This window comes from Pseudorasbora parva, chromosome 13, assembly GCF_024679245.1.
Source record: "Pseudorasbora parva isolate DD20220531a chromosome 13, ASM2467924v1, whole genome shotgun sequence".
Taxonomy (NCBI): domain Eukaryota; kingdom Metazoa; phylum Chordata; class Actinopteri; order Cypriniformes; family Gobionidae; genus Pseudorasbora; species Pseudorasbora parva.
The window spans coordinates 28,775,952-28,803,094 of record NC_090184.1 but is presented as its reverse complement, the minus strand read 5'-3'; the positions used below and the strand labels follow the sequence as shown (position 1 = coordinate 28,803,094).

Below are 27,143 nucleotides of genomic sequence, written 5' to 3'. Positions count from 1 at the left end.
GTGTAAATGGCCACTAAATTTCAACTCAAAAAATAAACTGTGGTATATACAGTATAAAAATGTTACATTGAACATTGCCTAAAATGCATTCAAATACGTCTGTTTATTTTGGAACAATTTTTCAACCATGATGGACGGTAGGCCTACGTGTCGGCGGGATGTCATTTCAACAGTCATTAAAAATCCAAATGTTTGCTGGGTAACGTTTTTTACAATGGAAATGAATCAACGCTGAACTTGCACCACTTCAGCTCTGCAGCATATTTTAAATGATGATGCAGTATTAGACCCACAGGTGGGTGCAGAGTTGAATTGGTTCAACTGAACAATGACTTTCTTCTAGAGCTGCTGTACAGCCAACACAATATTTGTTGCGTTGATTTCCTGTTATCACTTTAAAGCTGCTTTGAAACAATCTGTATTGTAAAATGCACTAATAAAGGTGATTTGACTTAATGACTGGCAGTTTATAAGTAGTTTCAAAGTTACTATTTAGTCGAATGTTTAAAGAATGTCTAAAACACTTTTGCATCTCACAGATGAGAGTACACTGTAAAAAATATTGTTGGTTTAACTTTAAAAAAGTAAGTAACCTGGTTGCCTTAAAATTTGGAGTTCATTGAAATAAAAAAAATTGAGTTGATACAATGAAGGAAATTTGTTTAATAAATAGAAACTCAAAATATTATTGTATCTGAACTACATAAAAAAATTGATAAATCATGAAAATAGCACAATTTGGCATATTTCACTGCGTCATCGCAAATACAACACACACAATTACCTAATATGCTTACAAAATCTTTTAATAATATTTGAATAAAGGTTGTCAATTCTCAAAAATGTTCTTTGTATTAACTCAAATTTTTTATTTCAATGAACTCAAAATTTTAAGGCAACCAGGTAACTTATTTTTTTTAAAAAAAATTTTTTACAGTGTAGATATGGGGGTAAGTAAAAATGTACTCATTCATGGGTGAATAGTTCTTCAAGGCCCAATTTGATAGCGCACACTCTAGTAGTTTTGTATAATAACTCTACCTTCCCTCTTGATTTCTCTTTTCCTCTCCTCTATTCCCACAGTGTCATAATTTCCCCAGATAAAATGCCCCGTGCGGCCATGTTGTAAATCTAAGCCTTGCTGCATGCCCCATTAGGCCGGTGATAAATATCCCTTCCGCTGGTTTCCTGAAGCCTGTGCGCTCAAATGAGCCTGTGAACAGTGTGAAGTCTTATCAACTCAAAGGCGGGATGTGGAGTTCATGGCCATTTTAGTGACAGGCCTTAGCTGCAAGTTTTAGAAGACTCACTAATAGTGTTTAAAAATACTACTTAGAAACTGAATACTGCTTTCTGTACTATCGAAATCTGGAGATGTGTCAGGCTAGCATGTGCCAGTGCGGAGCATCCACACGAATGCACTTCACTCAAGGTCACAGTGACGCCAGCAAGTTCTCAATAATTAAAGCCTCTCTCTGGGACCACTGTTGCAGCCTCACAGTATGTAAGAACAGCCTGAGGAAATTGTGTTCATTGCATACATTCTGCTATGTTTTTTTATTTTTTAACAATAACAACACTGGTCTAGGTTCAATACATTTAAGTAAGACTTATTTAAAAGTAAGTCCACATCGGATATAACTTCAGGTAAATACAACATTTCCATATTACCCCATAGTAATTTCACATATGTTTACATAAGTTCCGCATCAGATGCTATGTTTGCAGCAATTAGGGATTGTAGCTTGTTATGCTGTATAGATATTTATCTTGTGCCAGCCGGGATTTTACTGTTATGGTTGAATAAATCACTGCTGCTATCGCTTATGATCTGTACTGTGTTTGTGTGAAGTAGAAGTCTTGGCTTAAGTGACACGTGCAGTGTGTGATGTGAGGTTGCAAGAAGACAGGCCTCCGTTTTACCATGATCTGACATGCGTGTGCCACCATGGCTCATTCATGCCACCAGAACATAATCCCAAGTGCGCGTACACACACACACATACACGCAGCGAATGAGTCAGAATCATATGATCTGCTGTTGCCATAGCAACAGATCCCAGCAGTGGGCCCTGGCGAGGTGAGTCACATGAGAAGGGTGAGGAGCTCTCAGTGCTCCATGAAAGAGAGCTAGAGCCTTGTGATTCACACACATACACACACACTCGCTACAGGGCTGAGGATGCTCCAGCGTACCCAAAGCTACAGGCTTTAACACAGGGAGGGACTTGCTGGATACTTCAGTCCTATTTTTAGCCGTGTGTGCGCACGTCTTCATGCAGCATCCCGGTGTCTTAGACATCTGGGGAAAGGGAGATGCTCACATTCTCATTGTGCCTTACGAGCGTTTACCTAGTAGATGCATACGTCTGAAGGTAGCCACGTGGGCTATGACAAGCCCACGCAGAATCTACGCCCATCTGTAGATTTCCATTGAACAGGAATGCTGTGTTTATTTATCCTTTAACATTCAACCCTAAATGGAGCAAATTAAACTTAATATTAACTTAAAATAAATATTATTATTAATAGATATCTAGCAAAATGACCTCAAGCTTTTTTTTTCTTCTAAATGTTTATGCCACTGGTACTTTATGAGCATATTTAAATAATAAACATCCCTTTAACGTTAATTGTTATAGGTCTTGGATAAATTCATAATTATCAGGGTCCACAGCACAAAAATAAAATGTATTTAAAAATTCTGTATAGAAATAATACATATAAATTGGTAAGGTGTGTGGTCAATATAATATCTATTTTCAGTGATTTAAATTAAATTTTATGTAGGAACAAAGTCTTAAATCATAACATTTTCAATAAATTCATCCCAACAAAATTCAGTAAATAAACACAAATCGTCATTTATATCCAATGAATTTACTAATTTTGCTTCAGTTCCCTCAGGTACAAATTGATTATGATATTTAGAGTCAATTCATTAAACTTTTGGGTTAATTTAATCATGTTTTCTGTGATCAGTAAGAGTGTAGACCTAGTCTTTTAAATGATCAATTCCGATCATTTTCCAATAAAAGTAGTGCGGAAAATTCTCACCAGGGCAGAATATGGGAAAAATCCATTCTGGTTCTAGACATGTAGCAGGTGGTGTTTCTGCAAGTGTATCTGTCCCCTAAAAACCCTCTCTTTGGTGTTAGACATCTGCTTCTCTGGGCCACATCTGCTAATGTAAGTCAAACACACACTGGCACATAAACAAACACGTATCCGGCTTATGTGTTACCTGTTTGTTGTTCTCCAGGCTACAAACAGTAGGCGCAGACGGACAGCTCTTCCTCCTACCCAGGGAACTAAACATTCAGAGTATGGTCTCTGTAAAACATGGTGCCAGAACGTCCTTCAATGTTCTCATGAGTTAAAAAAACGAGTATTGCATTGATTTGTCATCAGTAGATTAGGCTTCTTGGATCTCAGACAAAAGAATTTTACATTAACAATTGATTCACTTTAAGGGATGCATTCTAAATCATTCTTTATCTTTACAGGAGTGCAGACGTGTGATTGATGGGATGGCTTTAAGAAACATCTGCTGAAGACATTAATCAGCGATCTGCGGTATCCATCTCAATTCACAGAGCAAAATTGAAAAGAAACTCAATTGAGTCAGACCAGCCAGAACCAAGGATGGTATAAATTCTCCAATGTCAGGAAGAAGAATGAGCTAGACACAATCAGACTCATCTGCAGCTGCAAAGAAATAGCCTTTCTGATAGCAGAGAAGGGGGAAAAGGCATCTCAGTAGGGCTCAGAATATAGCCAATGTCAATGGCTAAATGTTTATTGATTTAAAATGTGGGGGAAACAACTTTATCTTTAACTAAATAAGACATGACGGCACCCCGTTTGGACAGTATGAACACACGGGATTCAAAGATAAGATTTTGTTTTTGCAATAGCCGACAGGTATTTCATCAGAATTTGGACGCAGATTACGCGTCTGCTGACGTATGAACGAGTTCGTGACTCGTGCGTATACCTAGTAATTTGTTCTCTGCCAATCGTGTTTGGAGATGTAAGTTGTGCTTTGAATTTTAACAACTGGAGGACAAAACAAGGAGTGGGTTGGTTAGAAGTGTAGTCGCGGACGACGCCCACCGATGTGTCAGCGTGACCCCAAAGTTACTATTTTATGCTGATAGAGAATTCACAACAGTGCGCGGTGGGTTTTGCGTCAGGCGGCGCGCTCACTCACTTACTCTGCGCATTTCTGGACAGGTTCAGTCGTGAGCGCGGAAACGGCACATCAAGGATTCATTCTATGGGAGCCATCAAATCGACTCTTCGGGTTATTGTCACTCATTGAGACATATATGAAAACACCCGCATCTGATTCTCACTCTTCGACATCCAGTAAGTGACCACTGGTTTTCTTCATTTAGCCTAGCAAACGACGTGATAAAAGATGCAAGAGATTTTTCATCGATGGTCGCGTTGTAGCAACTTATTTGGCATTCCTGCCATGTACTGAGCTTTTTATCACTCTGCACGCAGCAATGTCGATCATTCACAGCAGCAAATTGCTGGTCAGTTGTTTGTTATTTACGAGGTTTCTCAGAGGCGCGTCAGTTACAGGTCAGCGTGATACAAATATTTGACCTTGAGGATGCTGCAGGGCGCGTGGTACTCTTTACATACATGACAACATTAAGCCCCGCGGGTTCCACGTGTTAATGCTTTTAAACAATCGCAAGCGTATTGCTCGTGTCGATTCGTGTCGAAAGATCAGTGAATGAGGGAGGGTTTAGGTGAATGGTATTATTGTCCGTGACTGCAGTCAGGCGCGTCCTCAGGTGATGCTTGAGCTGGCGAGTTTCTCTGAAAAACTTGACGAAGGTGCACGTGATTCATTTAATTAGGGCGTACATTACTCGTTTTCATTTGTGTATGAATTAAAACAATGTTTAAAATATAGGCCTAAATGTTTTCATATTCAAACGAAAACGAGTATAATTAAACACATCACATGCATTGGCCTTTTTTAAGAACTTGTAATGCAACTTTTGTCATTAAGAAAACGTATGAAATATTTATTTTAAAGAAATGCTTTCATTCTGCACAGAATCATTTCAACCGCTTTTTATATATAGCATGTTTTTTTTTTTAAATAAATTGCTTTCAGGTCTTTGGATAAGAACGTCCACTAAATGAATTGATGTACCATAGCCCTATACTATTTAACACTATATATAGGATCAGAAAAATCTTTCCTTAGCTTTTATTGCTACATATTACTTAACTTCATATGAAATGAATGCTGTAGTCTTAAGATTCATCCAGAGTTTAATAAATCAGAATAATATTTAAGCTTGATTTATAAAATTCAACAGACGGAAAAACTAATTTCTCGTGGCCCAATTTCTTATCTTTTCATCTTTTTCATGCTCTTGTAATGCAACTTTCATCATTAACGAAATGTATGAAAATGCTGTTGAAATGTAATCAAATCGATTAGTCACACTTAATTGCATCTAACATATATACACTCACCTAAAGGATTATTAGGAACACCATACTAATACTGTGTTTGCCCCCCTTTTGCCTTCAGAACTGCCTTATTTCTATGTGGCATTGATTCAACAAGGTGCTGAAAGCATTCTTTAGAAATGTTGGCCCGTATTGATAGGATAGCATCTTGCAGTTGATGGACATTTGTGGGATGTACATCCAGGGCACGAAGCTCCCGTTCCACCACATCCCAAAGATGCTCTATTGGGTTGAGATCTGGTGACTGTGGGGGTCATTTTAGTACAGTGAACTCATTGTCATTAAGAAACCAATTTGAAATGATTCGAGCTTTGTGACATGGTGCATTATCCTGCCTGAAGTAGTCTTCACAGGCTGGGTACATGGTGGTCATAAAGGGATGGACATGGTCAGAAACTGCTCAAGTAGGCCGTGGCATTTAAACGATGCCCAATTGGCACTTAGGGGCCTAAAGTGTGCCAAGAAAACATCCCCCACACCATTACACCACCACCACCTGCCTGCACAGTGGTAACAAGGCATGATGGATCCATGTTCTCATTCTGTTTACGCCAAATTCTGACTTTACCATCTGAATGTCTCAACAGAAATCGACTCATCAGTCCAGTCTTGTGCATTTTTCCAGCTTGTGTAAATTGTAGCCTCTTTTTCCTATTTGTAGTGGAGATGAGTGGTACCCGGTGGGGTCTTCTGCTGTTGTAGCCCATCCGCCTCAAGGTTGTGCGTGTTGCGGCTTCACAAATGCTTTGCTGCATACCTCGGTTGTAACAAGTGGTTATTTCAGTCAAAGTTGCTCTTCTATCAGCTTGAATCAGTTGGCTCATTTTCCTCTGGCCTCTGGCATCAACAAGGCATTTTCGCCCTAAGGACTGCCGCATACTGGATGTTTTTTGCCTTTTCACACCATTCTTTGTAATCCCTAGAAATGGTTGTGCATGAAGACCCCAGTAACTGAGCAGATTGTGAAATAATCAGACCGTCTGGCACCAACAACCATGCCACGCGCAAAATTGCTAAAATCACCTTTCTGACATTCAGTTTAGAGTTCAGGAGATTGTCTTGACCAGGACCACACCCCTTAATGCATTGAAGAAAAAATGAAAGAGTTATTTTGCCATGTGATTGATTGATTAGATTTTTGCTTTTCCCGCCTTTGATATATATATATATATATATATATATATATATATATATATATATATATATATATATATATATATATATATATATATATATATTAAATGCTCCATGATGGCAAGTGGAAATACTGATTTACTTCAGCCATATATGTTTGAACCAGAAACTGATTCACAAGAAGTGGAAAAGTGCAGACTTGTCTACTACAAGTCAATATATCCGAATGATAGGCCTAATGTGTTTTATGTATCGCTCTCTACAACATTGGACACATTATGGTAATACATACGGTATTACACAAAACTGATATACATAATTCACCTGTTATTTTGCAAAATGTATACGATTTTTTAAATCAACAGAAAAATATTCCTGGATAACCTGGCTTCTTTGAGACTCCCCTGCTTTACTGCAGTTGATGATATGCTAAAGTCCATTCACACGTTTCAGGGATTGGTTAAAAGGTTTGTGACGTAGAGAACAACAGCGATTTCTAACCGTTTTTGAGACTGTCTTTGGTTCACAGCAGTTTTAAGGAGAAAACACTCAGCAATGGTGTTGACTTATGAATTTGCATATGGTTTGTCTTTAAGCATATTAAAAACACCATATAGACATATAAACAACATAAAAACCACAGGGGGGTCTTTAAAGTGACAACAGCCTAATAAACATACGGCTATCTTTGTCCTCAATGTTAATCTAACAACAAAAGACAGAGAAAATCCCTCACTATTTAATTCTTGTGACCCACCTTATGTATTTCAAGGTTTTGACCAAATCGTGTCCAATGAATGCTCTCAAGCACTGGATAGATGAGCAGTCACTCACTGTTCTGATATAGAGAGCATGTAGGTTCACAGGAAGATGTGAGAATTTCACCAAGCTCCATTGCCTAGCAACCCAGACAGATAAAATATAAAATACATATATTATATTATAATGTGCAGTTGAATCAACAGGATATTTAGCTATAGACCCATATTGCTAAGGAAATCCTGACCAATAGGAGGCTCTGATCTGCAACGCATTTTATATTCTTGGGTCACCAGCAGGGAGGCTTAGATTTGGGTGTTTAGTTGCATTTCTCAGAATCAACGGACCAAGCACGTTCCCTGCATTATGAGTGATCAGCACTCATGTGTTTAATGCACAGCAAAATGAGACTGACTAAGTACAGGGTGAGAAGCATTCTGTTTGCGTTCATATTAATTTCATTCGTTTGCTCTCCACTGAAATATAATCCCTTCCATAATAATGACGTAGAGAACTAACTGGCCTGCTGCCCGGACAGGCTGTGTTGGACCTGAACACTGTGCAAAATTTCACAGTGGGTGCAAAAGTTCAAACTCAGTGTGTGACGAGTGTGTCCTATGATGTTTATCATCATTGACCATGTGACAAAACAATGCACAATTGCACATGCTAATAATTTCATATGATGTGTATGCTTGCTCTTAACAGTAGTTGGATTCCCCCCCACTTGGTTCCCCAAGCAGATCTGAGGTGGTTTGTAGGTTGCCATGGGCAGTGGGTGGGCATCTCCTAGCAACACAGCAATGTCTTGTGTCCTCTTGTATTTTAGATAAGCTGTATAGATTTTTTTTCAATGCCTCAGGCTGCTTCTCATTACCAAAGATAAACAGAGGTGGGAAGAGCAAAGATGGCGGCTTTGTTGCCACGTTCCCTAGACATAAGTAGATAGAAATCTCAGCTCATGCATCACCTCTCTCTTATTTTTCATGAAAAGCACCCTTATGGTCTAGATTAAAAGCTCACCAGTGACTGCCTCTTTTTTAATATCAGGCTGTGATTTGAACTGGATTTCATCCATTAGTTGAACACTAAACCTAAATTCGTTCCAAAAGGCTGCTGATAAGACCCTACTCTTTAAGACTAATGCACTAATTTACACTTCAGTGCAATGTTGCGCTGGTAAACCTAGTAGTACATTTTGTCTTTAGTATGACACAAAGCCTCTAGGACCCATACAAACTAAATTGATATCTTAGGCAGCAAATAAACAACCTTGAGAGACTTTTGGCTTATGGCTGTCAAAAGATGCAAAAATCAGTGTCTTCTTTGTATTTTTTTTGTAGTTAACATGTCAATGCATTTAGTTTCTTTGCAAGAGAATAACAAAATGTTGTGTAAGTTTTGAGTTCAGAAGTTAATTTGGATGACACGCATGTAGCAGAATCATATGCAATAATATAAGGTTGATTTTAGCAGCAGTGCCCACACACATTGAATCAAAATGAATGCAAACCCTGGACTCACACCAAATCTGCAATAAATAGCTTTCTCCACACTGTACTTAATCATAAGAAAAAAATGTTTTGTTAATGTTGTTTCATAATCTTCTCATTAATATTAGTATGCAAATATGTTATACTTGTTGACCTCGGGTTTTGCCATACAACGTGTATTGGGTTCACTTTCTTGACATAGTGTAAAAAGTGCAGCACTTCCGGAATGCCGCCTCATTATTGGCCAGCTCCTGTGTCAGCATCACACGCATGCATTGTGGTGCTCACGTGAACCGCGTCGGCCAATGGTGAGCCGGCACTTCATGACAGAAGTAGATTTGGAGTAAATTCCTATACTATACTATACTATGCTATGCTATGCTATGCTATGCTATGCTGTGCTATACTATACTTTACTATACTATACTATACTATGCTATGCTATGCTATGCTATACTATACTATATTATACTATACTATACTATACTATACTATGCTATGCTATGCTATACTATACTATATTATACTATACTATACTATACTATACTATACTATGCTATGCTATGCTATACTATACTATATTATACTATACTATACTATACTATACTATGCTATGCTATGCTATACTATACTATATTATACTATACTATACTATACTATACTATGCTATGCTGTGCTATACTATACTATACTATACTATACTATGCTATTCTATACTATACTATACTATACTATACTATGCTATGCTATGTTATGCTATGCTATGCTGTACTATACTATACTATACTATACTATACTATGCTATGCTATGCTATGCTATGCTATACTATACTATACTATACTATACTATACTATACTATACTATGCTATGCTGTGCTATACTATACTATGCTATGCTATTCTATACTATACTATGCTATGCTATGTTATGCTATGCTATGCTATGCTATGCTGTACTATACTGTACTCCACACCAATTATTTTTTTTTGGAATATTCCGATTTAAAATGATTTCTGACCTGTAAGGTTGCCAGAACAATAATCATACACAGTGTGTTAATAGGCCAGAGGAGAACTGGCACCCCGACTGGGTCTGGTTTCTCCCAAGGTTTATTTTTCTCCATCATGCCCTGATGGAGTTTTGGTTCCTTGCCACTGTCGCCTTTGGCTTGCTCAGTTGGGGACACTAAAATTATGATCAAAGTTGTTCAACTAATTATACAAATAAAATTTATGAATTAGGTTTTAATTAATTCTATAAACTATAATACAGATCTGCCAACATTGTCACTATATGATAAACGAGAACAAGCTGATAACATCACTGTTTTCTCCAGAACGACTGTACAGCCAAATCTAATTTTGTTGCAATATTATCCTGTTTGACACTGTGAAGCTGCTTTGACACAATCGTGATTGTAAAAGTGCCATATATAAATAAAGTTGTTTGACTGATTGATTGATACTATACTATACTGACATTTCACTGGAATGATTTATTACAATTAATGGCCAAAAAATCTTTTTGAAAATGTAAACTATCTACTGACACACTATTGCAAATTATATAAATAACTGGCTTTAAAAAATTGGGGGGTGAAAATACTAACGTGCCTAAGACTTTTGTACAATACTGTACATAAAAAATATTTTACAATAATACTTTTTCACTGTATTTTACATTAATGAATGTAATTGTAAAATTTGCAAAATTATGATATTTTACCATGGTTAATACCATATACAAAACTGCAATGCAGAGGGTCAGAAAAATCTTCCAATCTGTCCAACCAGTGCATGCCTCGGCTTCCATTTCAACAGATTGCTTAGCTTTTCATGTAATTTATTCTATTGTCCAGAGCCAAGATAGGTTTAATAAATCTGTTATACAATTCAACATCCAACTAAACACCAGAAATATTTTTAATTTGTTAAATGTAAAACAAATGGACATGATTTTGAAAAATGATTTAATGTATATTATGTATCCCATAACCATAATTGTATCTCTTGTGGCCCGATTTCTCATATATTCATGTTCTTTTCACAGAAGCACAAACCTACATTCTCCACACCTGTATCAAGCCAAAGGGGCAGTTATTGTGACCCCCAATCTTCCCTGCTCTTCTTTCACACCTTTAATTGTTGGGATCACCACGACACAACACAGCCATGCCCAAGAGCAGTAAAGTGACTCAGCGCGAGCACAGTAATGAGCATGTTACAGAGTCTGTGGCTGACCTCCTGGCGCTGGAGGCTCCCATGGACTACAAGAGCAGCCAGATGAGCATGAACATGGCAGGAGGGGGCCCTCCACCCATAGGCAAACCAGACATCTCCCCTGACCTGGAAGACGGTCGACCTGCCTGGAACAGTAAGCTGCAGTACATCCTGGCCCAGGTGGGCTTCTCGGTGGGCCTGGGTAACGTGTGGCGTTTCCCTTATCTTTGCCAGAAGAATGGAGGAGGTGAGTAACTTATAAGTGATTTGCATTTGTAACCATTTTGAGATTCAACTCAAACAATTAAGAAAAAAATAAGGAGAAATTTTAGTGCTCTGGTTGCGCTTTTCCATGCAACTACAACGGATGAGGATGACCGATGTCCATCTCAAAAAGACAGAAAAGATTCACAAATGTTTTCCTCGGGTGTTTTGCACTGGATTTCATCCAGTAGTTGAAAACTAAATCAACATTCCCTCTGTTTTGATGATAATCACATTTTACGATTAATTTAACATTAACATTAAAGCAATAAATGTATTCTTTAGTACAGGGATACACTTTCAAACCTAGCAGTTTGGCTTTAGTATGACACGATCCTCTAGAATTTTTAGTATAAAAAACTAAACCGACACAAATAAACTACCTCGAGAGACTGAGGGAGTGAAATTGGGGCTGTCAAAAGATGCCAAAATCTTCTTTTTTTTTTAATTGTATAGTTAAAGGGATAGTTCACCCAAAAATGAAACTTTTTAAAACCACATTTTAATTGCATATCAAAAACACCATAACATTTTTTCTAGTAAGTAAAATAAAGAAGAGAAAGAAGATGTGTTTTAAACCTGATTTAAAAACAATGAGTGGTGAAGGTTCAAGGTGGATGTCAACTGGCAACTGATTCTATAAGCTAAGGGCAGATTGAAAAAAGGCTCTATCACCCTTTTGATTTAACCAAGATCGAGGAGGGATATGTGTTTATTAAGTGTTTTATCAAAAATAAACATCTTCTTAAAGTTGATACTAAAATTAACCTGATACCAATGAAGTGAATAAGATTGAGGTCATATAGTAAGATAATAGAAGCGTGAATATGATGATTCATCAGAAATTATTAATAGGTGATATAATATAAGTGAATATATATGATCTTTAATATATAAAGATAATTTTGTAGTTGTGAACTATTTTTACATTTTTTATGAAGCTTTGCGTGACTACCAGAATGTCAGTTATTCTTTAATAATCTTCACCTCCATTGAGCTGTTAAAGCTGCAGTCCATAACTTTTTTGGCAAAAAAAATTTACAAAATTATTTAAGCAAGTACATAACCGGCCAGCGTTCAGAACGATGGATGCTGAGGATGGCGGATCATTTATAGCCTTTTCTCAGCTGGAATTATTAGCAGATTGTAATCCAGAAAGGTCCAAACGACAATCACTTGTGACAACTGGAGATTCACCTGTAGTCAAAAGCAAAAGATTAGACTGTACAGAAATCCAAAGGTAACGCTAATACAAACTAAATATATTATATATGTGCTTAGCTATATTAGCTAAGCAATCGTTAGATTTAATCACCTATGGTAGCATGACTTATTTTAATGCTTTTTTTCCTCAGTTGGTACGAGCAAAAGTGCCTGACATGTTATTTACTTTTTCAGATGACATTTTGCGGGGAAAAATCTTATTTTGGTCATACTTGCAAGATGTAGAATCTGTGATTTGAAACAGAATCAACAACGTGGTTGCAGTGAATGAATGACAGCCACACAAACTCCTCAAAACAGATTCATCCGTGCTGAGGATTTACAACCCATGTAAAGATCATATACCCCCGCAAATAACTGGTTTCAAACAGAGAAACCAAAGTGATCAAGAACTGGATCAGACTGATTAGTAAACTAATAAATCAGGCCAGTTTTATGAACTGGATAAACGACTGATTAAATAGATCTGACAGAAATTAGACACATTTTCACACATTCACAAATGAGACTTTTCTCTCATGAATTGTTATGAATATGTCAACAAGAGCTAGGAGAGATGTCTACATTTGTTGTGATTAACAACATAATTTTCATTTTCAGCTTCTTATGAAAAGCTATTGTATGATCTTTTTTGAGCTTGACAGCCCCAGTCCTCATTCACTTTCATTGTATAGACAACATTGGTGCTAGTGTGAGTAAATATTGATGAATTTACATCTTTAGTATGAACTTAATGTTTTCTTTCTTTAAAAAAAAAATCTATTTAGCTCAGATTTTTTAGGACTATTTTCCATTGAGACAGTCTTTTTTGGGTCAGCTGTGTGCCTTGTGTGCTGTGGTCCCTCTAAATTTATTAAGCTGTCGATAGTGTTATTTAGGGCAGCAATGTTATATGGGCGGTTTAAAAACAAGAAAGTCAAGGCCAGTGTGGTCCTAAATTGTGATTTACATGTCATAATACAATAATTTTCTTGCGGTCATTGCTCTTTAGCTGCTAGGACGATTCTTCATTGTTATCATATCCTCCTTTTATCTGAAATGTACTATTTATGCTGTTTCACAGCCTCTGGTCAGAAATGTGGTGTAGAGTGATTTCAGGAAATAGATGATTTAATGATAACTGAATCAGCTTAGTCTCTTCAAAGTTAAATATATCCACAAAATACAATGAATCAAGGTAAGCCCATGAAATAGTTTTAGCATAAAGCTTGTGTTTTGTAAAAAAATATTTAAGACGTATTCTCTGAAAATAAGTGAAGCAAAATTGATAAGATATTATGACGCGCACATTTATGTTGTTAACTTTAATATATGTACTGGAAACGACAAAAAAACATAAAGATAATTAGAATTTGCAGTGCATAGTTGATTGCAAATGATCTGAAGAAAAAAAAAAGATTTATAATGAAAATAGTATAGTAACAAGCTATATTAAAAAAGGTTCTAAAAAGATAGTTGGACACTTGAGTGCTATCTGAAAGTGAAACCTGACATCTTAATTAGATCGTCATAGCTTGTCCTTGCTTGTCTTGCGATTATGAATGTTTCCCAGAAGGCCTTGTTTACGTTACGCACTCTTGCTCTCTCCATCTTCTCTCTTCCATCTGTCCGTCCATCCCTTTCTCTTTCCTCCCGTCTCTTCTTTTCCACGCAAGACCTGTTTGTTTCCTTTTAATTAATTGCATGCATAAATACAGCCCAGACAAAAAAGCCTCCACAAAGCGACATCGAACACAAAAGAAATGCTGTAATCAACCTGATAATAAGCAGTCCTTCGTCATAAGCTGAGGCCAAGGGAGTGTTTTGCTGTGATCATCCCTGGCTCTAATTACACGTATAACCTCCCAAGAGGATGGGTTTGTGGTCATCTGCCAGCACTGTGCGCTCCATGTCTATAGAAGCAGTTATTTTCAGATTGTTCTTTGACTTCAAACAGAGGCTGCTCTGCTCAGACCAAACTCTTCGTCACCATGGAGTTAGTTTGACGTCAGGGCTCTGCAGCGTGACTTGCTGTTTTATTCTGTTGTCTGTCTGTTCATTCATGCCTACTGGGGCTCAGGCTGTCATTCGCCTATAGAAGATACCATCTGCTGCATCTGGGTGGTTGAAATTTAGCAAGAAAATGTATGGAAAACAAAACATAACTAAGCCATGAAAATAATAAAGCTTTGCACTTGGAAAAGTATAAGATCATGGATTTCATTTAACCCAAATTGTGTTATATACATTTAATATATTTCAAAATATGGTGTGACAGTAGGTCATACTAGTTTTTTAAATGCATTTCTCTAAAGGCAAATGTAATTTATTACTCTTCATTAGTTAACAGAAATCAAGATTTTAAAAGAGAAATATAATCAGAGATCCAACCATTGCAGCTATAGAAATCTTCAGTAAAGTCAACAGCACTACTTTTGCAATATTTTGACTTGAATTAATGTTCTGTTTTGTTCTATTTATTTATTTTTCCCCCTGTGGTTGACATTAGATTAGTCCCAGTACTTGACATCTGTATAATTATTGTCTTGAAAAAAAGGTTAGTGAACTAATGCTGATATTCTACCACATCCCAAAGGTGCTCTTTTGGATGGAGATCTGGTGACTGTGGAGGTCATTAGAGTATAGTAAACTCATTGCCATGTTTAAGAAACTAGTTAGAGATGATTTGAGCTTTGTTACATGATGTGTTATCCTGCTGGAAAGAGCCAGCAGATTCTGACAGTACAATCTGAATGTTGCAGCAGAAACCGAGACTCATCGGACCAGGCACATTTTTTTTACAATCTTCTATTGTCCAATTTTGGTGAGCCTGTGCAAATTGTAGCCTCCGTTTCCTATTCTTAGCTGACTGGAGCGGCACCCGGTGTGTATACTGCTGCTGTAGCCCATCTGCTTTAAGATTCAACGTGTTGTGCATTTAGAGACGCTCTTCTGTAGACTTTGGTTGTAATGAGTATCTCTTGTCTTTCTATCAGCTTGAACCAGTCTGGCCATTCTCCTCTGACCTCCAGCATCAACAAGGAATTTTCACCCACAGAACTGCCGCTCACTCAATAGCTACTCTTTTTTTAAAGCATTCTGTAAACTTTAGTGATTGAAAATCTCAGTAGATTCTGTGATACCATGCCATGTTCAAAGTCACTTAAATCATCTTTCTTTCCCATTCTGATGCTCAGCTTGACCTTCAGCTGATCTTGTCCACATGTTTAAATGCATTTGAGATGCTGCCATATGTTTATCTGATTTGATATTTGTGTTAACAAGCAGTTGAACAGGTGTACCTAATAAAGTGGCCGGTGAGTGTGCATACGCTTCCATAATCTCAAGATGATAACATATGTCATTACATTCGGAGCTGTTCATGTCCTCAGAATGGGAATTATCCGTTTCTATAGACCACTATCAACACTTAATTATTCTGCAGTGGTCAGATGTTACAGTGGTCACATGGTACAAGTAGGAGCTCTCAAACAATTCCCATCTTGCAAGCTGCAATTACAAGCTCAATGAGAACATGAACGCTTTTTACATGTTGAAATCAAGTAATTACAGTAATTAAGACATGGTGTGAATGAACTATGAATTAAATATTTTAGTTTGAATCACTACTATATACTATATGATTTAATGCCTTACATTGTTTTATATAGTTAAGTTAGTCTATGGCCTAAATGAAATACATTTTACTTAAAAATGAATGAAAATATAAAATATGAAGGAAAAACATGTACCAGGCAGTCAAAGAAATTATTTTGATTTTGGCAACAAACATATTTTAAGTAAATTATATACTTAAATGTATGTATGCGTGGAAAAAGCATTAAGGAAATGTGATTGTTTTTCACATTGTGGAGAGTTCAGTGCACTGTTGCTTGATTGATCTTGGGCAATTGGTTGGTCATTAAAAACGTTGTTGTAAGGACATTACTCTCTGCGTTTACAAGTGTTCCTGTCTCTCTTTACAGGTGCTTACCTTGTTCCATACTTCATCCTTCTTATCCTTATTGGCATCCCACTCTTTTTCTTGGAGCTGGCGGTTGGCCAGAGGATTCGTCGGGGGAGCATCGGAGTGTGGAATTATGTTTGTCCACGACTCGGTGGCATTGGAGTGTCCAGCCTGATGGTGAGTGAATAATGGACTGAAACACAAGACACAAATGAGCAGTCACTCAAATGTATGTTCTCTTCTCGACTGAGATAATGTTGCTTAACTTGGTTTGAGAGTGTTTATGTACAAATAGAGAGCATCCATTTTTTTTGTGAGAATGGTTGCGTTTAAATCGCTGATTTTAAAGGGGCAAAGGAGAAAGTGAAACTAAGCTTAAGATAAAGCTATACAGACAAGATAAATAAGGTGAAAGTGGAACTAAACTTTAACTACAGCTATATAGACAAAATAATGTAAATCATTCTTCATGTGTTACAAACTCCAGGCTTCAAACTGTGAGTGTGAGCTCAGACTGCGTAATTTTTGATGCAGTTTGAGATTCTAGTTCAGACACTAATGCATTGTTGAAAAAGGTTCACAATACAATGAGAACCCTGTGAGTTCCAGACCAATAACCAATGTCATTTTCTCCCTTTATTTTGTTTCGAAGGCCTTAAGAGAAGCATTTATTTTTGAGGTGTCACAGGCCTAAAAGTGCTAATTCACCAGCAATTGTGTGCCGCGTCATCCATTACTCAGCGCTGTTCTCAAATCATTTTAATACGAGCACAGTCACGCAACCTATCAGATGGGTTTCGATCTTGAAATATCACTCTGTCTGAAGACTTAATACATTTATTTTCAGTCCCAGCTGCACCTGCACTTTCAGGTTTTCTTTCCTTGTATAAGCAACTGCACTTTGTAGATATAGCAAGTCAGCAAGTATGCAAGGCCTTTTGGGAGGTGATGGTTATATACCATGCGGCGATGCACCAGTAAGTCTGGGTTTGTACGAATGCTGTTTATTAGCAGTTTTTTTTAGGATGGCTTTCTCATTAGTAACAGAATGCGTTGAATTCAAATATTTAAAACTATATTTTATGGTAATTAAAAGTATTCATTGAATAATTAAAAAATAAACATGTCTTTGCAACAACAAAAAAACGTCTTTGTTAAAAATTAACAATGTCTTTTGTATTGTATTTAGTATATCGTCTGAATAAGAACTTCTACTCAAAGCCAGTGAAAAAACACGTAAGGAAAGGCATTTTGATACCACATGACTGTACATATTAGTACAAAAAGTGTACCTTTAAGTACCTAAAAAGAAGGTCCCGCCCCAGTGACAGCTTTGGTACTATTCTTTCTGAGAGTGTGAAAACCAAACTTTTGAAACCGTTATTGTCTCCGCAGGGCCGTGCACAGATATTTTGAGGGGCAGTGGCCCAAACCAAAAAAAAGGGGCACTATAAGGGGACTGAGTATCATCTTAATATAGAAAATGAATAACAAACCTTTTACAATCATACTGTAAATACAATTGTTAGGCTTTAGTGCTAATTAAATTTCTGTTGTTCTAATTATTCTTCCAAAAAGTTGATTCTGGGCTAATTTGATATCTTTTCTATTTACATTTTTTATTGGAGATTTAAGTAGCAAATGAGATTCACTAAAATTGAATATATTTTGAGACAAAGGTCTTGTTTATGATTTATGTAAATCATACGCAACAGATTTTTAATAACAAAATATATAAAAGTATGGTATTTGGGGTAAAAGGCATATTTAACATGATAATAAACAGCTGACTGACTTCCATTTGTTGACATGACATGGTTAAGATTCAGCTGGTAAATATCTTAATTTGGGTGTCCATCTTAGAGGCAACATCATATTTAAAATAAAATATATGATAATAATCATATAATACACATATATTTAGTTGTTACAAGGATAAAACTTTATAAAATTATTATGGAATCTCATTCATTCAATGTTTTCAGATTATTTACTTAGGCTAAACATTTGTTTCTGCATTTTGAAATATATTTTTATATTAACATTTTAATATTTACTGAACAATAATTAAATATTTTATTAATCAAAATAAACAGAAAATACTGCAAACGTTGCTTTTTTGCACAAGTATGGACTTTTTTGAAAAATGAGCATATTTTTCTTAGGGTGTGCTTTAGCCCCATTGTAGGCTACCCTGATACAACTCATGTATATTTATAATAGCCTGTATTACGAAGTATGTTAGGCTATAGATACTAGTAGCCTATTAACTCGTAAAATTGATTATAATCGGTCATCTATTTTACAGGAGTGGCATGCTGGAGCTTTGAATCCATGTTTGCACTGTTGAAACAATTCAACGTTGTGGATTGTAGTTTGTAATATACCTGTTATTGCGACGACATTCTGGAACAGCCGTCTCCACAGAGAGCAGACAGCCGCAGACTTTGAGCGATGCTGAGCGGAGTGAGCGGGAAAACACAGAAAGGGTTAGCGGAACTAGTGGATTTTTAGCGGAACCAAACGCTTTTATGGAAATCCTCTGAGGGTGAGGGAGGGAAGGGGGCAAGAGGGGCACCTTAGCCGATGAGGGCAAAGGGGCAGTGGCTCTAGCCACCGGGCCATCCCCCTGTGCACGGCCCTGTGTCTCCGTGTAAACTTCCAAAAATGCCTGGCATGCATAATAGTGTTTTTAATTGTTTTTGTGGATCGTTATGAACAGTGATCATTTTGACAACGGTGTCGTCTGTACGCAAAAACGCGAAGGAAAACCATTTCTGTTTTCAGTACATCGTTGCCGTGTAAACGTGCCCTAAAAAGGCCCACAGTTAAAATGACTGTAGAAAAACACTCAGGGAATATATGTGGCTGTTCTGCTGCAGCCTCAGCTATTAATACCCAAAAAGCTACAGCAGAAAGAATGCTTAAATTATTCACTAACTCAATGTGCTGTGGACCTGTGACGTCCTAAAGAACCATTACTGCAATGTTACAGGCTCCAGGGAAAAATCAAGGGATATATTTGCTGTTAACAAGCACACGTAGCTAAATACAACATACACATTATTTCAGCACACATAACACATTCGAGTTCTATTTCTACATATGTACACAATAAATGGAGTAGGCCTAATGCTATTGAGTTTTAGGAGTTAAAAGACTTCATATTTTATCCATTAAGACATCATATATCAGATGGGACTCCAATAGCCAGACTTTCGACTGTCAGCAGTCTGGTGCACATCAGCACTTTATACAATTGCCAGGAAGAGCTACTCTTACTGAAATGTTTTGTAAAAGGACCTTACCACAATCCTAAACTGGCATGTAAGCTCATTCATACAAAACCTTTGAAATTTTGATATTCATGTGTAGATTTTGTGGTTTCTGTTTGTCCGATATAAGTAGCAACTATTTTAAAGGCATAGGTATAGCAAAAAACATTCCCAGACAAAGATTCCCAGAAGATTGCAGACCGATTTTATAGACCTCTTGTTATTTTTAGTGCACAGTGTGACTCAGATGTTTTGTAAACTGTCTATAGTCAAGCGAAATGAACCTCTTTAGATGAGACCTTTTCAGGGGGCTGTTTTTTTCCGGTATAATAGTTCAGTATAGTGTCATTTTTGATAGTTGTCAATCAATGTCCTTTCTTCTCTCCATTCTGCAGGTGTGTGGTTTTGTGGGTCTGTACTATAATGTGATTATCGGCTGGAGCATCTTCTACTTTTTTCAGTCCTTTCAATACCCTCTGCCCTGGAGCTCCTGTCCCATCAGGAGGAACGGCAGCCAAGCCAGTGAGTGCTCTGCAGTTTCTCACATAATGACCATGAAGATTGGAGGCATGCCATTTTAAGCGAGACATTTAATTTAGTACAACACTTACATGATTAAATCAAATGTGTCGCAGCAAAAAGCTTCCTGCTTCCTATACAATTGAAACTGTAGAAATATGTGTGTCACCCATCAATTGCATGGAAGCATTATGGAAATTTTTGTTTTCATTGTATTGAGATGAATCCCTATTTTTCTTTACTTAAACAACAAATGACCTCGATAAAATTGCACTCAGTTATGCATTACCATTTGTGGCTGTTGGTGACTTCAGTATCTTGAAGTATTTTCTACCCCAGTGGTTCTCAGGGGGCCTCAACAAACTTAAAAGGGACCTGAAGATGACTTAAAATTATTTATACCACAGTCTGTCTGAATACTCGATTCTGATAGGCAGGAAGGGGTGCAATTAAATATCTTAGTTACGTACGAAACCCTTGTTCCCTAAAGGAGGGAATTGGGATGTTACGTTGAACGTGATCGACTAAAAGGGAACAGGTAGTTTCCACTGTCAGTTTAATCACCATTCTATATTAATGCGCTGTTTTTATTGAAGCACACACACAGAAACATTCAGAGTAGGTACAACCCTGACTTATTAAAAGACTAGGTACAAGCTTTTTAGACCATGCACCTGGCTTGTAGACTGTTTTTTCCATTGTTAAATAGCAAAAGTGGATTCGGACATGCCCTAAGTGCACCTGCACCATGCGCTTCTGACCATGCACCCCGATTGTTAAAATAGGACCCAGAGATTCCCATAGCATTGTCAATGTCCCCTGCTGAAAATATCGGCAGGTCACCAGCATATGCTGTGTTTTGGATGGTTTTCCCACCCCATTAATTAACTGTCTTTTAAAATCAGAAAACACTTGGCCTGGAAAAACAGTCAATTTTCCAATTAATCCCAATTTCTATTTGAATGATCCCAATACTTTTTAGTGAATCAAAAATATACTGCTCGACCTGCTCTGCCTGATTCTCGGTACAATTGACTCTCTCTAAGTCGGTTCTTTTAATGAATCGTTCAAAAAAAGGAGTTTGAATCAGTTGGAAACACTGTCCTGTATAATCATAGACAGTAAAAGAAATGGACGGAGCGTTCCCATTGACGTCAACGGCGAAAGAATGAAGTCAACCTAGGGGCACTCACTTCCTGATGGCTGAGCGAACTGCGCAGGCTCAGACTGAGCTTGACGACGTAGATGTGACGTGAGCCTCCTGTCTGACAGCTGTGAGTCTTCTAGTAGATGTGGAAAGCGAAATCTGAATCACGTTGTTTAAATATTTTCTCCCGTTGCTTTTGGCTCGCTATGGGCTTCTCCCCATTCTTCCCCCTTGACTTTTTCAGACTAGTCTCCAGGACATGTCTCCACGTCCCCCCGACTGTCTCATAGACAGTAAAAGATTGCCTGCGAGCGTCTCCTCAGGTCTATACGGTAATTTCTCAACTGTGCGACAGGGTCGCGTTGGTTATGACGCAATCGTTAGCCTATTTTTACAAAAACAGCTTCTGCGGGGCGATAGTGTAAGATACAAGGTAATGGAGCCTTTTATACATTGTCGTGTTTCTTTAGAAATAAACAATGGACAAATGGAGTCTTTAAACGTCTCAGATGTAAAGTTATTCACTGTCAAAGTGACTCAAAAATGAATGGGAGTCAATGGGATGCTAACAGCAGGTGATGGCTTGGTTAGCAATGGCAGCCCCTAGGGGTGGAACGCTTTCCGAGCGCTAGATTACCCCCTTGTGTATAATCGACAACTAGCCTAGAAATCTAGACGCACCCTAGCGGCAGCAAATTTAATTTGCCCGCAAGTGTGGTCTAGCAACTCTCAATTCCTATCTGAGCTGTATTCCTCAGAATCTGGACGGCCCAATCACATCGTGTAGGTAGACTATAGAGTCGGCGGGCGGGGCCATAATGACGACGGCCGAGTTGCGTTTGCGTGCTTCTAGTAACACAGTCTTCTAGTAAACACAGAAACTGGCGAACGGCGCGGTCTTTCGAATCAGCTCTGCCCGCGCCTCCGGAAGACTTGGAGTTAAGCTTTCCTCTGAGAAAAGAACAAAGAGCGGCACTGAAGTCATTCTTAAAAAGGGAAGATGTGTTCGGAGTTTAGCCGACCGGATACGGCGAATGTTTAATCAGTCAGCGAGCTCCCCTTCACCGTCGTTGCTCCGGTTGGTGTAGCGCTATCCTATCGCGTGCAGAGGGAGTTTGAAAGACAACCGTTTATCCCGCCCCTCGGATTGAGCCCTGTCTATGGTGAGTTTCCAGACCAAACATCTTGATGTGGGTCTGGCTTGTCAGGCTAATCGACAACATCAGCAGAGACAGAATCTCTTTCTTACAGTATCTAATGGACATCACAACTGAAATGAATCCGAATCAAATCCTAAAAAAAAAAACAAGCGTAGTGTCAGTTCTGGCAGATCACGTTAGTCAAACTCGCATCAGCTGGCTGTCAGCTGATCATGTCTACCTGTAGGAATACAACGTCTATCACAGCATACATATACAGTATATAGCTCCTCAGTATCAGCAGCTATTGTGTTTCTCCAGAGCTCATTTACCCTCCTTCATCCCCAGCTCCTCCTCTTGTCCAGTCAGGATTTGGTATTCTGATTCCCCTTGAATCAGACTAAAATTATTATTATTTTGTACATTTACCATGAACATTAATGATATCTGCAATACATTATGTTGGTTCTGTTCTGTTTACCCTAATTGCTGCTCTCCCTGCTCTTATCCATTCTAGACTACATGGATGTGCAGGTAGTTCTTACCCAGAACGGAACCATAGCCAATCCAAAATATATGCTTACAGTCAATTAATCATATTTGACGATAGTTGTCATGACAGAAATACCATGTTGATATTTTCCACAGGGTCATCAAATAGTCAGTGGTGTAAAGAGAAATTAATAGACATGGAATTTTGTCTCTCTGGTTTTCTTTTGTCTGGTTAGTTGTGGAGCCTGAGTGTGAGAAGAGCTCAGCAACCACATACTACTGGTACCGCGAGACCCTGGACATCACCAGCACAATTGCAGACAGCGGGGGTCTGAACTGGAAGATGACTTTGTCGCTGCTGGCTGCCTGGATAATTGTCTGCTTGGCTGTAATAAGGGGCATTCAGTCTTCAGGGAGGGTGAGGCAGACTTGCTATGCATGAGATAATGAAATGAGAATCAAATGAGTTGAGAAACATCAATTTTCAGATAGCTCAAAGGCATGCAGATGCTGCTTTATCCGGCTCTTCTGAACAATTACACAATCAGGATTCGCAAGTATGATTATATTCTCAGAGTGTTCTCCTTGAATTTAATTCAAGGTATGTTAGTTCTGCAGTTTTTGCAAACACACATTTACATAAATATACCTATTTACCAGCTGCTTAATAGTATCACAGTGTCTGAACAACAGGGACTCAAATAGTTCTCTATAAATCAAAATTTTGGTTAATCTTATCAGACCAATAGGGCTTCACCATCTGTTCTTGGGCCAGTTGCATAAACCTAATCGCCAGGTTAAGTCTTAAGAACTAGTTTGGCCAACTAGTAATTAGTTAGGGCTGATCACCCTGTTGAAAAAAAACAGCATATGTTGTTAGGTGTGTGTGAAGCATGGCAGCTGGTTTATGCTGGTCCTTAGTTGGTCATGAGCTGGTTTAAGCTGGTCCTGAGCTGGAGCTAGTTGCTTAGGACCAGTTTAGGATCAGCACTTGACAAGCTTAAACCAGCTCATGACCAACTAAGGACCAGCTTAAACCAGCTGCCATGCTTCAAAAGATATCTAACCAGCATATGCTGTCTTTTTTTCTTCTACAGGGCAGATAGAAATTAGACCAATCTACGTTTTTAATTTAAATGACAAAAAAAATGATAAACAGTCTTGAAGAAAAAAAATAGATAACTAACTTGTACGGCAAGTCTAAGCAGTTTATGCAACCAGCCACATGTCATGTAATTAAAAGAGACTCCATAAGGAGTCAATGGCTGTATTTAAAATAATGTTTACATTTAATTTTAAATAAATAAACCATAACATATATAATTTATTAGGATTAGTTTGTTTATTTATTGCCAACAAAGATATCAACCACCCCCAAAAAGGTGGGAGAATTGGATTCTTACCTAAAACTACATTTTTGAAAAAGCAAATCAAAGAAGAATAAATACATTTATAATGTGCCAGATTTAAGAGCTCTTTTTGTAATAATAGCAACAGCATTAATACCCAGTTATTGTTTTCTGGGACATTGAAATGCTAAAACATTGAAACAAAACAATCAATATTGTCACACCGTGTGTGTGTGTGCAGGTGATGTACTTCAGCTCACTCTTTCCATACTTGGTGCTCTTCTGCTTCCTGGTGAGAGGGATGTTTCTTAAAGGAGCAGTAGACGGCATTGCTCACATGTTCACACCCAAGGTAAGGCGAGTGTGCGTCCACGTTTTCTTAGATCTAGATGGCTTGAGATTTTTTTAGAGACTAGCAGACATTTCATGCAGTGTAAGCAAAGCTTTATATAGTCAGTAATCTTATAAAGAAAAATTGTGCAGCTAAAATGTAGTGCTTTGTCACATGTTTGGACTCCCTCTTGTGGTGTAGTTGGGATATTTAATCAAATTCACACTATGAAATATGACTCTTTTACATGAATCACATGATCCTAAACAACAGAAGGTCATTAGCTATCCTGACACTTATTTGGCATTGTTCATTTGCCTAAAGATTAGATTTTCAATCACTCAACTGTAATAAATTGTTTTAATTCATTGAATTTTAGCTGGAGATCATGTTGGAGCCGCAGGTGTGGCGTGAAGCTGCCACTCAGGTCTTCTTTGCTCTTGGTCTGGGGTTCGGAGGTGTCATTGCTTTTTCCAGTTACAATAAGAGAGACAACAACTGTCATTTTGACGCCGTGCTGGTCTCCTTCATCAACTTCATGACCTCTATACTGGCCACACTCGTGGTGTTTGCTGTGCTGGGCTTCAAAGCCAACATCATGAACGAGAAATGCGTTGTGGAGTACGTATGACCTCCCGAAGCATTTCATTTCTCTCATAAAAGGATCATTTTTGTGATTGGATTAAGTCACACTCCATTGTAATATAATATTTATGCCTAATACTTTAAATCTATGTGTGGAAGCTGGATTTCAAGGTCATGCAGCAGCCTCATGTCTGTGTTGTTCTCCTGTAGGAATGCTGAAAAGATTCTCGGCTACTTGAACTCAAATGTGCTGAGTCAGGATCTCATTCCACCTCACGTGAACTTTTCCCACCTCTCCTCATCGGACTATGCTGAGATGTACGGTGTAATAAAGATTGTGAAAGAGGACAGTTTTGCACAGATGGGGCTGGAGCCGTGTCTGCTGGAGGATGAGCTCAATAAGGCAGGTGTTCAGCCCATGAGCTAAAGGCTTTCGGCAGGTTTTCAACTAAGCCATTGAGAATAGATGAAACTTAAATTTAGGCTTATGGCTTATTTATTTTTTTGCCAAGCTCAATAGACAAAAATGTCTAATATTGTAATAATGCCTGTCACTGAACCATGCTCTGGAATATGCTGTACTGTTCAAGCCATTTAAAAATGTAAGAGCCATTTTATTTTTTTATTTTTTAAAGGTCCCGTTCTGAAGTGTTTTCGAAGCTTTGATTATGTTTACAGTGTGCTATATAACATGAGTTTATGTTTTGCGTGTAAAAAAACAGTATTTTTCACAGAATTTACTTATCTGTACAGCGCTGTTTCCTCTGTCCTAAAAACGGCCTGATGATTTCCTTGTTCTATGAAGTCCCTCCTTCAGAAATACGTAACGAGTTCTGATTGGGCCAGCGCTTCCCGTGTTGTGATTGGACAGCAGTTTAGCACACTTTGCCCGGAAAGGTCCCGCCTCTTACCATAACGGGGAGATGCAAGCGTTGAATGCGCGCTCTTCTCCATGTGGCAGAGCAACAAGACCACGACCCCTATTTTGCGTTCTTGTGGGCGGAGGGTTAGTTCTAGGGACGTCATTCCTGCCAGGAAGTGCAGGGGTGTAGTCCAAACCGGCCGTTCGCTGTAGGCTTTGAAAGGGAACTTCTGTTAAATAAAATATCTCGCTTGGCATTGAACTTTGAGCTTTATAATTTTACAGGTATTATTTATGCTCTAACAGCAACATTACACACTAACTAAAGTTTGAAAGATGGAATCGCGAAGAACGGGACCTTTAATCTCTCCATGCTGCTAAAATTACATAATTAGTGTTAAATGATTATTCAATTACCATCATTAAAGTTCTTTGGGCTGTCTGGTGGTATCTAGTGGCATTTTCATTTATGAAAAGAGGTTTAAAAATATGAAACTTTTACAATATATTCCATATAAACATAAAATGTAATTTTAAAACTTGACTTTTTATTTCATTAAATTATTTTTATTTTTTATTACATGCAACAAAAAAATGTCATTTAGTTTTCATTTTAGTTTTTTTATGATAATAACAGTTCTCTCTCTCTCTTTCCCATCAGGCTGTTCAAGGCACTGGTCTGGCTTTCATTGCATTCACAGAGGCTATGACCCATTTTCCAGCTTCTCCCTTTTGGTCTGTCATGTTTTTCTTCATGTTGATAAACCTGGGCTTGGGCAGCATGATTGGCACCATGACTGGCATCACAACACCCATTCTGGATGCTTTTAAAATTCGCAAAGAGGTCCTCACAGGTGAGAGCTCCTCTGCTCTTTTATTTCTGAGCCAGTAAATTAAGT

General features: G+C 37.9%; 2 protein-coding genes across 2 annotated transcripts in view; both read left to right on the top strand.

Annotated features, from left to right (window-relative positions):
- Nucleotides 1-27,143, top strand: part of gnai3 (guanine nucleotide binding protein (G protein), alpha inhibiting activity polypeptide 3) — a 354,328-nt gene that overhangs the window by 77,345 nt on the left and 249,840 nt on the right. The window lies entirely within an intron of this gene.
- The window catches only part of slc6a17 (solute carrier family 6 member 17), a 35,233-nt gene continuing 12,082 nt past the window's right edge, over nucleotides 3,993-27,143 (top strand). The window contains exons 1-9 of the mRNA XM_067413784.1: nucleotides 3,993-4,371; nucleotides 10,942-11,358; nucleotides 16,565-16,722; nucleotides 20,216-20,342; nucleotides 23,354-23,535; nucleotides 24,708-24,818; nucleotides 25,177-25,418; nucleotides 25,593-25,785; nucleotides 26,906-27,098. Coding sequence (XP_067269885.1) covers nucleotides 11,064-11,358; nucleotides 16,565-16,722; nucleotides 20,216-20,342; nucleotides 23,354-23,535; nucleotides 24,708-24,818; nucleotides 25,177-25,418; nucleotides 25,593-25,785; nucleotides 26,906-27,098 — 1,501 coding nt within the window. The 5' untranslated portion in view covers nucleotides 3,993-4,371; nucleotides 10,942-11,063. The remainder of the gene's footprint in view (nucleotides 4,372-10,941; nucleotides 11,359-16,564; nucleotides 16,723-20,215; nucleotides 20,343-23,353; nucleotides 23,536-24,707; nucleotides 24,819-25,176; nucleotides 25,419-25,592; nucleotides 25,786-26,905; nucleotides 27,099-27,143) is intronic.